This window comes from Pygocentrus nattereri, chromosome 22 (genome assembly GCF_015220715.1).
Source record: "Pygocentrus nattereri isolate fPygNat1 chromosome 22, fPygNat1.pri, whole genome shotgun sequence".
NCBI classification, from domain to species: Eukaryota; Metazoa; Chordata; class Actinopteri; order Characiformes; family Serrasalmidae; genus Pygocentrus; species Pygocentrus nattereri.
Genome location: NC_051232.1, coordinates 26,156,997 through 26,170,911, shown reverse-complemented (window position 1 = coordinate 26,170,911; position 13,915 = coordinate 26,156,997). Strand labels below are relative to the sequence as shown.

Here is a 13,915-nt window from a genome sequence, read left to right as displayed (position 1 = left end):
TGCAGTTACATCTGGAGCCCATTCAGTTTCTAATCTGTATTTCTCAAATGAACATCTTGGGAATCCAGATGCGTATCAAAATAGTTAGAATCAAGATTGTACCTTAACTGTGCATTCAGATAGTAAGTTCAGAATTGGAGGCTCATTGTAAACCTCGATCAGTCATGTCAAACATTTTCCAGGCGGAAGCATTACTAAGAAATATGTGGTATAAAAATAAACATGTAACCAGATGCAATTCTTAAGATAACAGACTTCTTTAACTCCAACACCACATCTATTCCTCAGTAGGATCTGAATATGTTGTGATTCTGAAATAACTACTTAATGTAATCTAATACATTTTTCTTTCTTATTTGTATCCTGTACAAGGTAGTCTGACATCTTACTGTATGAACATACCTTTCAAAAGATGATCAACACCAACATTTAGAAATTTGATTCACAAAATTGTTGGAGGACATGCAGGAAAATGCATTTTATTAAATTTTTAAATTATATTTTTATCAAGACACTTGTCAGGTTCACAGATACAAATGCATCTGGAAACGGAGGGACCATATCAGTGCAGAATCTAGGGATGATTATACAACCACAAAAAAACACATGGATAAATACAAAATTAAGACATTATCAATATAATTCCATAGAGGAAACTATATTTCCCACATTTTTTCTGTCTTTTGATGTAAATCAAAAGTCAGCTTCCCAAGAGGAAGTTGTTATTTGAGAAAACCACAGATTGAGAGTTGGGACCTGAGGAGAAGACCAGAGAAGTAAAATATATTTTTAGCAATATAAACCAGCAGAATAAATATTTGTCTAGCATTGTAGTGAAATCCGTCTTCCAACTGGCTATAGAGTAAATATTATGTATACTCAAGAGTTTCTTGTATAGCTGAATGCGCCTCTTCCCAAAATGTTTTGATTTTATTGCAGGACCAGAAGGAGTGAATAAAGGTACCTTTGTGTAATTGCTACTTGAAACATAAGTGGAAATATCTTACGTAAGTAGAAAAAGGTGTAAGATAAAAGTTATTAATAAACTTAAAGTTGAGTTTGTGTATATTAACTGAAGTGCACTTATGGTATAAATTTGAACAGATAGAAAGCCAGACAATCCTGATCAATAGCCTCCTCAAAGTCACTTTCCCAGATATCTTTAAGATTTGCAAAAGAGGACAAACGTTCATCAGATAACATGGCATAAACCTTTGAAATCAGGCCTTTTAACTTGTAATGCTTCATCAGAAATAGTTCAGTCTCTGTCATGTCCATTCGCAGCATTCCAGTATCCTTCTGAGCTTTAATGAAGTGTCTAATTTGGAGATATCTAAAAAAGTCAATTTACTCCAATTTAAAAGTCCAATGTTAGATAACTGAGGGGTGAAGTCCGGATTGGATGCTATCAGAGAGACCAAGGAAAGGCCTTTAGGTACTTTGAAAGTTTTTTAAACTCCTTTCCAGGCCAGTAAAGTATTGAATATGAAAGGTAAAAACTGTATAGGTAAAGCAGAGCAGGCCTTGGATTCCATGTGGACCCAGAGTGAGTCTGACCTGTTAGCACACCAGCTGACTGTGTTTCATCTGAGCAGACCAGTAGTAAAGCTGTAGGTTTGGGATGCCCACTCCCCCTTTGTCTTTGGGTTTCATTAAGTTCAGTAATTTAATTCTGGGTTTTCTGTTCTTCCAAATAAACCTTGAGATGTGCTCATACAAATCTTTAAAAAATGAACTAGGTAAATAGCAAGGAAGACACTGAAATAAATAAAGTATGTGAGGTAAAATGTTCATTCTCAAGGTATTCTACCAAAAAGTGATTGGGAGAGAGCACCAGGTGGCCAAGTCTCTGTTAGTTTACAAGAGGTAAATACTTTTTGGCATAGAGATTATTAAGATCTGGTGTCAAAAATATGCCCAAATAATTCAAACCTGACATGAAAAATGCGTTTTAAATGAAGAAAAAGTGGAAAAGGATATTCCGCCCGAACAGGGACTTGAACCCTGGACCCTCAGATTAAAAGTCTGATGCTCTACCGACTGAGCTATCCGGGCTCTAGGTAAAGTCACGGTCTATCATTCTTAGAAGAAGAATGAGAGGCACGGGTACCTCGCAACAAATCACTGAGGAATACTGGCATCCGTTATTAGCGTGTCTGTTATAAGTAGTGCTTTGGTCACTTTAAGAAAACGAGGTATAAGTTTAGTTGTTTCTGCGAATTTTTCGGTCCACCTTAAGAGGAAACCGCAGTAGCAACGTTTCGCCGGCAGATGGCAATATTTACTTTCTCATAAAAAGACACTTACAGCAGGTCGATCTGCAGACTGTAACAGTCGGTTGAATCTGACTATAAGGTCTGACACAATAATCATAAGAAAATGTTACAGCAAATTTTGATTCAGGATTATATTATAATACTAGTTTCCACGTGTACATTACAAGATTCACTTCAGTGAATTCAGTACAGACTAAGATTTCTTGATTAATTTGGCATAGGACTTTAGCCATTTAGTACAAAGGGCAATTAGTCTACACATATGCCTTGCCAAGAGGGTCAGAATAAAAAAAAAGTGCAGTAATATTTCTACCGCTCCTCTTAACTGTACGCTAATGACTGCCCCTCCAGAGACCCCCCTGCTGTTTGCAGATGACACTACAGACATTGATCCAAGATTATGATGACACTGCTTACTGCTTACCCTGCTAGCCCTCATCATCCATGACAAGACTGTGATGCCTTTGTTCCTGGGATCAGTCACCAGGGACCTGAAGTGAGACACCAACACCATCACAATGAAGGTCCAGCAGAGGATGTACCTCCTACACCAACCCAGGAACTACTCAAGAGCTCAATAGCTGCTTGTTCAGTTCTGCACAGCCATTGTAGAGGCAGTCATCATCCCCTCCATCACAGTCCACAGCTGCTTTGCTACCAGACATGACAGTGCATCATCAGACAATGCAATCATAAGAAAATTACCGCTGACCCATCACACCCTGATCTGCTGTGAGCCACTGTGTAACCAAAGCCAGATTTCTTCTTTGGGCAAACATACAGGCCAGTAAAGCCTGAATTTGATTCCAAGTCATGTTTGGTTATATGTTTCTGCATGTTGGCATTAGATCAGTCAGAGTGTTTGATAATCCAGAGCTCTGCCTACAGAAAATGCTCATAAAATGCAGTAACCGTGGTGCAAAAGGCAGAAAGCCACAGTGGGAGAATGCCTGCCAGTGTGTCTCCACTCCAGGAGTATAATGTAGTTCTTTATGTCAGACCTCAGTGTCAGATTAAACAGATTTTTCAATAATCTACACACAGCCCTCCTCATATGCCATGCTCATGCTTTTGGTGGTCTGTTAGATCTGTTCTCATAATTTGGTGCCAGGGTGTCCATAGGTTTACACCAGTGTTGTCCTCTACCGGCGAAATGTCGCCACTGCATTAGTGTTTTAAGGTGGACAGAAAACAGCGAACAAGACGCGCCAACTAAATCAGTTTATGCACGTAAGTGATTATCTTATATATATTTTAAAGGTTTTAATTTAACCGAAAATTATATCCGGTGTCCATTTACATAGCGGCGGTGTATTCATCCAACAAAGAGGTGACATGCAGTTGCAGTATCTCATAGGCGCAATTCTTCAGGCAATCAACAGGTGGCTCCGTGGCGCAATGGATAGCGCATTGGACTTCTAGTCAAGCACTTGAGATGTGATTCAAAGGTTGTGGGTTCGAGTCCCACCGGAGTCGCACTTTTAATATTATTTATTTATATCACAAACTTTATGGTTAGTCCCGTTGCATTTTCTGCGCAAAATCAAACATGAATATAATAAACATGTGGAACAGCACATATAGTAAATTATGCTAGAATAAGCTTCTCAACACAACAGTTAAATCTGTAGCTATGAATGATGAATCAAAGTGAAGTATATGAGATGGTTTAAAGGGGAATTCCACAGATTGTTCACTATTTCTCAGTTAAACAGTTGAAAGTCACTCAGATTGGATAACCAACTGATAACCAAGGAGCGCAATGTTTACAACACAGATGTAGCCATTTTATTCATTGATTGCCCAAAACAATCAGTATATAAATACAAAATCAGAGTTATTCAGAGTAGTTAGATGTGAATGGTTACTTACTGCGTTAGATTTCTTTACAGTGATGGTGATAGGAACCAGGTGCCACAATGTCTACAACGCCAATTTTATTCACTATTCAAAGCCACCAGTGAACCTACATGAGTCTTCTGAGTTTTTACATGGAATGTTAATGATGGTAAATCATTATAAATCTGAAACAATATGTTTTCTTTGGCGACTATTTCAGAACAACACCATAGTGAGAATCGCTTTCTTTGACTTCTCAAGTGCATTTAACATCATCCAGCATCTCATGCTGGGGGAGAAGATGAAGAAAATGCACAAGTCCATAACTGCATGGGTCTTGGACTACCTGCCTGTCAGACCATCTGGTCAGCAGCATTGGAGCACCTCAAGGAAATGTGCTCTCCCCTTGTTCTTCACCCTGTACATGACGGACCTCCAATATGGACGTCCAATATAGGAACCTTGTGGAATGCTTTGTTGACTGATGTACGAGGAACCACTTGATCCTCAATGTGACAAGACCAAGGAGATGGTGGTGGACTTCAGGAGGAAGAGGACCATGATCAGTCCCATTACAATCAGGGGTCAGAACACTGAGCAGGTAGACGCCTACAAATATCTGGGTGTCCTGCTTGACAACAAACTGTCTGGAGGGCACAGGAAGGGGGTGAGCAGTCTCTATTTTCTGAGAAAGCTCAGGTCCTCTAATGCGTGCGCCAAGATGTTGGTGATCTTCTACCAGTTTGTCGTTGTGGGACTTCTTTGCAGCAGTCTACTGGGGAGGCAGCATCAGAGGGGCATTTTAAGCCAAAACTTTAACACAACACTACCACAAACGTCTCCGACATCACGCAGCGCGTTCGTAGTCATTTCGTGAACTAATTTTCGATGATGTAACTTTTAGAGGCATTACCAAAATGCACCACAGAGCGCCACAGGAAGTCATTCTTACCTGTGGCCATCAAACTCTGTAACTCCTCCCTCAGTGTGTGATTCACAAGTGTGGTTCATCTGTGCAAAACTCAATACCTAACAGTGCTGTTCATATGTGTAATAATAATAATTGTGTGCAATAACTGAGAGGTACAATCATTTAGAACTGCTTTATACTAGATATTTAATATTTATTATCACAGTCACCACCACTTTACTATAATCATAAGCACTTAAATCTTGTGCACATATTGCAAATTTCTCTATATCTTTGTTTGTTTTAAATTATTAAAGTGTTTACTCTTTTACATAAATGGTTGCAACTGTAACAACTGCAATTTCCCTCTGGAATCAGACGTCTGGTTCCTATCACCAACACTGTGCGCAATATCTCGACAGGTTTCTCTAGAACAGAGCATTTCACACCAAACAACATTTGAATGACTCTGTTTACATCTCAAGCATTTATTTAATGTAGTTTTTCTTTTTGAAAAATCGATGTTCCCCTTTAAGCGTTTCGGACGTTTGGTTCCTATCAACATCGCTGTAAACGGGAAACTCGTAGAGAATGGAGTATTTTACAGCAAACAAATCCGAATGTCTTTATTTATATCTTAACGATTTAGCTATACAGATGTTTATACAGACTGCGCATGCTCTCTTGAACATCTTCCAGGCGTTGAGAAATAACTCGCAGTCAGCTGAAGAGGAGGAGAGTCGCGCTGGAAGCTTCTAGAAGTTCCTCCCTCACCCGCTGCTGACTAGAGGAGTAACCTTACACACAGGTCGATGAGAAGAGCGCGGCCAGCACTGTATCTCACAGTAAGAGACTTCTCGATGGAATAACACGACTAAGTAACGTTCGTGACCTGTGGAAGTAAACGACTAACGCGGTGTTTCATTTTAGTTTGCTTTGTTTAGCTTGATAGCTAAGCAGCTTAGCCAAGCTAGCTAACCTGTGTTATCTGATAAGAGCTGTATAGCTAGCACTGTAGCTACCTGCTAACCTTAACAACCTTACAGACAAATAGGAGCAGCCTAAATAACGTAACCTTACGATAAAATATATTGCTAGTCTGTTACAGACGTAAATTAACGTGGCTGGTCAGTTGTACGGCTTGGTTTTGTTATCTTGCTAGTTAGCGTTAGCTAACGCGCGGTAACGGTACCTGGACTTTTCGTGTCGGAAACAAGTTTCATCCTGTGTAACTACAAATATCACGAATACAAGCCTGATTTTGTGATACTTCCTCAGATAACAAGTCGACGTTGGTCTTCAACGGGTAGCGAGTGTACTTTTGTCTGAATGTGTATGGGCACCTGGTAATATAACGTATAATCTGTGGTGATGGGCTGGAGTGGGGAATTGCTTAGCTGCTGTTTTCACGTCGGATTTAGCCTCAAGCCTGTTGGTTCTTTCTAAAGTAAACTTAGTGCTACGCGTATATAAGCGTGATACCACGATGTGTGTAAAGGCAAAACACGTTGTAAGCATAGATACAGTCTGTTAGAACAATCTGTGTGCATATTTCAGACTAATACCTCGAACAACTTTCTGCAGCAGTGTTGACACGCTGTAGGTTGAAATATAGTCATTAACGTGTTTTTTTGCCCATCAGTTTCAAAATATTTGAAACATCATTTCGTGATTCAGAATAAGTTCTATGTATGTGATATTGATTTGAAGATGTTGCTTTGAAAGTATGACACTGGTCCCCAAAATATAAATTGTACGTCAGATATGCATATGAATGTTGAAGTCCTTATTCCGTTAGCATTTGATGTTAGAAAACCAAACTTTATGTAATTCTATGCTGTCTTGTTTCTATGCCTTTGCTGTTATACTAGACTTCTTTACTCTTTTGAAGAATAATTCCAGCAATCTTTCAACTTTTCTGTGTAGTTCAGATGTAAACACGCATTCAGACAAAACGTCAAAGCATTTACTGACTTGGATATCATTTCAGTGGTGGCGGTAGGAACCAGGGGTCGCAATGTCTAGAATGCCTTCATAGCCATTTTATTTACCGTACAATAAAGGAAACGTATACAGTTTAAGTATAAAGTTTTGATATGTAATGTACTTAATAGTGGAAATCTGAAATCTCTACATGTACCTCTGCATCATGAATGGATTTTTTTTTAATGCTTTTTAGGCAAAAAGCTCATCTCAAAACTGTCATTAACAGCAAAACGTAGGCAACAGGCATTGCATTCACAAGAACTTAATGTAGTAATATATTTTGAGGGAGCTCAAAAAGACAACTCTTCAGATGTCTGGTTCCCGGCACCACCACTGCAAAGAGTTTCGAGTTCTCTACAGGGAACGATTTCATATCAAACTACTCAGAATGACTTTGTTTACATTACATCTTAAACATTGAATTATACAGAAATTTTGAAAAATGAGTGGAACTCTGCTTTAAGATCTGGAGAACTCAAACTGGGTCACTCTCACAAAACTACCTCAAACCATGTCCATAAATATCGTGCAGATAAACAAACTTCATGTAATTCACCAGATCAGATGGAGTGCAATATGGTACAGCAGAACATTGGATCAGATGTTTTTCTGTTGTAATCATTTTAATTTAGGTCCAAGTATTTGTTGTTGGGGTTGGTTTTTTTTTTTTTTTTTTTTTTTTTTTTTAATGCAACTGGTAAATGAGTATGATTGTTTTGCATATTTAAGATTAACTATCAACTTTGTCGTCTTTCTACAGTTTAATCTGCTTGGTGGCCAGCATGGTGAAGGAGACAGGTTTTTATGACCTGCTGGGTGTAAAACCCAATGCCAGTCCTGAGGAGCTGAAGAAAGCCTACCGCAAACTGGCCTTGAAATACCACCCAGACAAAAATCCAACTGAGGGGGAGAAGGTGAGTGACTGTTTTCCTGGGGGCGTGTAAATCCGTTACATTTTCTTGTCAGCTGTCATTGCTTTATCTATGAGGCATAAGAAGGGGTGGGCAGAGTTAGTGGCATGTCACTTTGTGGGATTTGTGGCTAAGTGGGAGGGGTAAACAGCTGCAGGTGTTCTCCCACCCCCCATCTTGAAGTAGATGGCAAGACCATGTCCAGATGCCAGAAATACAGCATCTCATAATAAAATGATTTGAGTCTGTATGTGTGCTCCTCTCCCTACAGTTTAAACAGATCTCTCAAGCCTATGAGGTGCTATCAGATGCAAAAAAGCGAAAAGTGTATGATCGTGGAGGAGAGAAAGCCATTAAGGAAGGTGGCAATGGAGCTGGAGGGGGTGGCTTTGGCTCCCCCATGGACATTTTTGACCTGTTCTTTGGTGGAGGGGGACACATGCACAGAGAAAGGAGAGGTACCTGACATTTTTATTAAAGCAAGTGCTTTTCTTGTTGTTATTGTGTTTAATAGTCTTTGTGAAACATAAATGGAGGTTAAGTGATGTAAGTTGTAGGCACTTGTAAGTATTTGTTCTATGTATATTATTTTTATAACCACAACTAAACATTACAGTGATAAATAAAACAACTTTAGCTCTGTTAATATTTTAACAAAAAGTTGAAAGGGGGGGGGTTTATTAAACATCTCAAGATCCACCAAACCAGAGAAAAGCAAAAATCCAGTCTGCAAGCTTCTGACCAGAAATGCTGGTTAAGAAGGATTCTGTGTGGTGAAGTAACCATATAAATAATCATCTAGCGGTAGTTAAATATTAAAAGTGGTATTTGCTGTATGGTAATGTTTTTCAAGCTCATTGACCATCCCTTTTCCTCCATGTGCCCTGAAAGTGCTGAATCAAGCATAAAAATATACAAACTGACCTATCTGCAGTGACCATGTGTCTAGTGCATTGGTGGATTTCAGAGCTGTATTTCTCAGAGGGGGTCAGCAGGTGGCTCTGTGGCGCAATGGATAGCGCATTGGACTTCTAGTCAAGCACTTGAGATGTGATTCAAAGGTTGTGGGTTCGAGTCCCACCAGAGTCGCTGTTATGTCAATTTGGATTGTGAGCATAAGACGGGTGGTGATGCACAATAACATTTACATGGGGTGAAAAAAAGTCACTGTGGTTTTCATTTTGTTATTTGTAGTGTTTGTTTATACTTATCATTACTTTACTTTATATCTTTTTGCATTAGTGTTTAAACCACTGTAAATCTCACAGATAAATCTCTTGACTACAAGATACACTATATCCAAAAGGAGCTAGGTGCCTCTTCTAATTAGTAAATTTAGCTAATTTAAGGTGCACCATTGCTGATACAGGCTTTTAATCTCCATAGAGCAGCACTGCCAATAGAACAAGATGCTGGTACAGCTGCACATGAAGATGTTGTACATTAAGAGGGGTATAATTGTTGTGGTTAATTGTTATAGCATAACATAGGTTTGACAATTAATATCAATACCAGCGATGGAGCAGTAGTGTGATTATTTCAAATATTTTGTCTGCTTTTATCAGGTAAAAGACTTTGAATATAATAGCATATTTAATTGTCATGTATAGCAAATGCCTGCAGGGGTCAGTGCAGTGCTAAATCTTTTAACTGTGGAAATTATTAGCGTATTCATGAAAAAACTCAGAAATTTTGTGTCTTCAATTAAGGACTCCAGCAATATGATAGTATCCTTTTTTTTCCTCAGGGAAGAATGTGGTGCACCAGCTGACTGTGTCTTTAGAGGACCTTTACAATGGAGCCACCAGGAAACTGGCTGTACAGAAAAATGTAATCTGTGAGAAATGTGAAGGTAACAGATCATAAACAAGGGTTTAAATTCTGTTTCATGTATGTTTTCATTGTGCTGTAACATATATGGTGTACTGCTCAGGACGTGGGGGCCGTAAAGGGGCCGTGGAGGTGTGCCCGTCGTGCCGGGGCACTGGGGTGCAGGTGAGGCTGCATCAGCTGGCTCCCGGCATGATGCAGCAGATCTCGACCATCTGTGGCGGCTGCCATGGCCAGGGCCAGCGCCTGAGCCACCGTGACCGCTGCAAGACCTGTGCTGGGCGCAAAATCCTGCGGCAGAAAAAGATCTTAGAAGTGCATATTGATAAAGGTGAGGAATGGAAAAGAACATTGGTGTTGACTGTATTTGGTTTTATTGAGAGGTATTTTATAGGAAGAATTAAGGGAATAATTCTATGGTAATATTATGCTACTATGTTGTGTTCCTTGTCTTCTTTGTTAAACCTGCTTTAAGCATCTTTTGCTTCTTGTAATGTGGACTAAAGTTTTGTTTTGGCCACAAATAAGACAAGTTGCAAGCTGTTGATTGGTTTAATGAAGATTATCTAACTAGGCAGATCATGTTTTTTATTTGACAGGCATGAAGGATGGACAGAAGATCGTTTTTCATGGAGAAGGGGACCAGGAGCCTGGCCTAGAACCTGGAGATATCATTATTGTCTTAGACCAGAGGGAACATCCTGTGTTCAGGAGGTGCGCATATAATAGAACCCTGTGAAATAGTATTGGCAAAAACATGGTCATCACATAATTTAAAACTTTTTTTACAGTCTGCTGTAAACATCATGATATCTAGTTTTGATAAGTTGGACAACTAAAGCTCCACTAGTGCAAAGAAAATATAACAAAATACTATTCCATTTCTTTGTTGAACGTTTCACGTATTGTGCTAATCCAGTAAAACAGGTTTAACTTTGTGAAGAAACATGTAATCCGTTAGTCTTTAGGTACTAACTATGTTGATGATGTGCTTGGAAAAGTGTAATGTTATCAAAATATTGTCAAATTGCCCTGTTGTAGTAGCTCCCCTGCTTATAAACTAGAATAGTTAACTGAAGATCTATGTAATCTTACTGATCTTTATGGGGTTTGTAATAGCCAGACTGCCCAATCCATGCTAAATTGCATACTTTGTAATAAGCTGCTGATCTGCTTAACACAGACAAGAAGAGGACCTGATTATGAGCATGGAAATTAAGCTGGTGGAGTCATTGTGTGGTTTCCAGAAACCTGTCAAGACACTGGACAACAGAACACTTCTCATTACTTCTCATCCAGGTAAACATTAATGTTTGTACATCATAGAGTGCACACTTTATATTATGTTACATAACAGGCACAGATTTTGTTCTTTCTAACAATTCAAAAAGCACCTGTACCAATGTACTGCTTCTGTGAATATTCATTACTTCTTTAGGGTAATCAGATATGGGCCAAAATCAGCTGATTTATATGTAAGTAACCCAGCTGCTGTGAGTAGTTATCAAACCCTTTTGAACGCAGTTGTATAATACAGATTATAGTAATAAAATTGTATAACTGAGTTGTCATTGTAAAACAGTGCTGTATTTGAATGGGTTTGATGATCCAGTGACGTGGTTTGAAAACTTGGCTAACTAGGGATACTGATCATCCCGGTTAACCGTTAACCGACAAACAATCAATCCGTTGTTATGTGCTATAGATCAAGCTATGTTCAAGCCAATGTTTTTTTTTGGTTTTTTTTTGTAAGGTTGTGTGCAAGAAGCAATAAGGAGTTGGTTTCTTCTCCTATTTAAAAGATGCTTGAAACTAAAACTCCAGGACCAGCACCACTATAAACATGTACCATTTCAAAAGCAAGCATATTCAAGAAACAAGACAAATAGCTTGTCTCTCTTCTCCAAGAAAAACTTTATGTATCCCAGTCATTTCAGCAGTCATTCCAGCCACTGTTTAGTATTTGGTCATATCATCATGAATGTAATGTATCTGTCAACTCCTTGGTGTGTTCTTATGTAGACTGATGCCTGGTCCTGGTCTGTCAGTATTACACTCCACACTCCATACAAGGAACACTTTTTAGTTTGTCAGTGCATTAACATAGAGTTCAGTTGCTGTATATATAGCAGGTATTTTTCAGTGAATTCAGCCAGACAGCTTTCATATCTGGAAACTTATTTTATTAATGATATTTTGATAGGTTGCATTTTTAATTTTAGGCTTGTCGGTTAACGATTAATTGCCAGTCAGTAATAGTAAAGAATACGGCAAACTTTGCAACCCTACACATGAAATGTCACACAGACATATAAAGTTACTCTTTGCTTGTTTCCATTAATGATCTCTGTTTTCTCTTCATATCTTTCGGGCAGGCGAGTTGATCAGACCTGGAGATACAAAGTGTGTGCTGAATGAAGGAATGCCTATCCACCGCCGACCATTTGAAAAAGGCAGACTTATCATTTCCTTTAATGTGAGTGCAGAAAGATCTGTTTTTAGGCATTCTGTATGTGTGTTTGATGCTGAATCCTAATACGCTGTAAAAAAATGTTTTCTGATCACGGCAGGTTGTCTTCCCTGAAGAAAACTTCCTCCCCTTAAACAAGCTGAAGCAGCTGGAGCAGTACTTCCCCGACACACGAGAGAAAAGCGAGCCCGAGAGCATGGACGACGACCTCTACATTTATGCTGACCTTGAGGATTGTGACCTCACCTATCAGCGACGTCATTACCACTACATAGAAGAGGAAGAGGACTTTCACACAGGTGGAGGGATACAGTGTCAAACCTCATAGGGCTTCCATTGCGTTAAAAAACCTTCGTCTTTCTCCTCCTCGCCCTATGTAGTTTCTCCAGAGTAAACGTTGAAGAGAAAGATAGGGGGTTGGAGCAAATGCCAATCCTTTTTTTCTTGAATTGCCTCTTATGCAACAATGGGAGCTCTTTCTTTTGTGACTGGAAAATGAAACTTTAGAGTGACGAAGTGTACAATCCAAAGCCTTTTTGAGGGGCGTCAAAATCTGCTAGTTGTTGATGGTGATGCGATAGGCTGTGCTCGGATGACTGTGGAACATCCAGTGCAACTGCCAAAAGTGAAAGCACAAAGCAGACGTCGTGACACGATGGTTGGAATCTGTCATGCTCTGTTTTTATTGCTTTTGAGTGCTCTGCAGTGTGCCACTGTAATTTTTCAAACAAAACTGTGATGACTAGTGAGCCATGTTGCTTTGAAAAATGCAAAGATTTTCCACAAACGTCTGAATACAGTATTACCTTGAAGAACAGAACCTTTTAATAATTATTTGGTGCAGATGAATAGGCAGGGATTTGGGCGAAACTCGTTTTTGCTGAGGTTATCAGAGATTATACATCACTGGAGAAGCCTTTTTCAGGAGTGCTGCTTTTTGCAGTCAGTGACACACACCCTTGCCTTTTTGGTGAGAGACCCGTGCCTGCTTCGTCGTCCATGTTTTGAATGATAAATTGTGACCATGAACTAATAACCGAGAAGATCCCTGAAGGTAATATTCAGTGTCAAGCATTTTTCTTTATGTAGCAGCATTTGCACAATAATTTTGTCGACTAACTTTTCTTATTTATTAGTAGCCTTTCCATGTGATGTCTTTCTTATCAATGTTAATTCTTATTAATTTCAGTAGACATCTCAACAGTTGTATGCAGAATCAAAAGGCAGAAATCATTTGTAACACATTTTAAGTCTTTTATGATCTTTATGAAATGAAAATGTCTTTGTCCGCCTTGGTACATAAAGAGGCAGTCGTGTTCCTCCCTCTAATTTGGAAAAACTTGCAAAAAATAATGAACATTTCAGACATTGTTAGCTTTTTTGTGTTGAAAAATGTACTTTTTCTGAAAATGTGAAAAATGTGGACTTTGTTTCATGAGTGCCATGTTAGGGTCAGTTTTAATAGGACCAATAATGTAAACATTTCTACTTTATAAATTAAATCTTTCTCTGTTATCTGTGCTTAACGGTTTATGGAGTCCTTTCGAAAAATGTATGTAAGGCGGAATTTAATGCACCACCGCTCAAAAGTTCAGAATTGTTTGTCACAGTAATTGCTGCTCATTAATAACTTAGTGTTCAAGTATCACAATTTAAAGTATTTGGGGAGCAAGTAAAAAAAAAAAAGTTAATA

General features: G+C 38.9%; 1 protein-coding gene and 3 non-coding genes across 5 annotated transcripts; 3 read left to right on the top strand and 1 right to left on the bottom strand.

Annotated features, from left to right (window-relative positions):
- Window positions 1-1,982: 1,982 nt before the first annotated feature.
- trnak-uuu lies at window positions 1,983-2,055 on the bottom strand. Its single transcript has one exon. It is a non-coding gene; the product is annotated as a tRNA-Lys (tRNA).
- A 1,605-nt stretch (window positions 2,056-3,660) lies between these two features.
- Window positions 3,661-3,752, top strand: trnar-ucu. Its single transcript is given in 2 exon segments — window positions 3,661-3,697; window positions 3,717-3,752. It is a non-coding gene; the product is annotated as a tRNA-Arg (tRNA).
- A 1,960-nt stretch (window positions 3,753-5,712) lies between these two features.
- On the top strand, window positions 5,713-13,743 carry dnaja1 (DnaJ heat shock protein family (Hsp40) member A1). Of its 2 annotated transcripts, XR_005129351.1 has the most exons (10): window positions 5,713-5,870; window positions 7,772-7,925; window positions 8,194-8,380; window positions 9,670-9,774; window positions 9,856-10,083; window positions 10,352-10,466; window positions 10,936-11,051; window positions 11,191-11,227; window positions 12,128-12,228; window positions 12,323-12,339. XR_005129351.1 is itself a non-coding variant. In XM_017705166.2 (9 exons), exons 2-9 carry the CDS (start codon window positions 7,794-7,796, stop codon window positions 12,548-12,550), a joined length of 1,212 nt encoding a protein of 403 aa, XP_017560655.1. In that variant the 5' UTR covers window positions 5,714-5,870; window positions 7,772-7,793; the 3' UTR covers window positions 12,551-13,743. The 2 variants fall into 2 exon arrangements, 1 of the variants encoding a protein (XP_017560655.1); XM_017705166.2 differs by lacking the exon at window positions 11,191-11,227 and having other exon boundaries at window positions 5,714-5,870; window positions 12,323-13,743.
- On the top strand, window positions 8,920-9,011 carry trnar-ucu. The gene is given in 2 exon segments: window positions 8,920-8,956; window positions 8,976-9,011. It is a non-coding gene; the product is annotated as a tRNA-Arg (tRNA).
- Window positions 13,744-13,915: the final 172 nt, after the last annotated feature.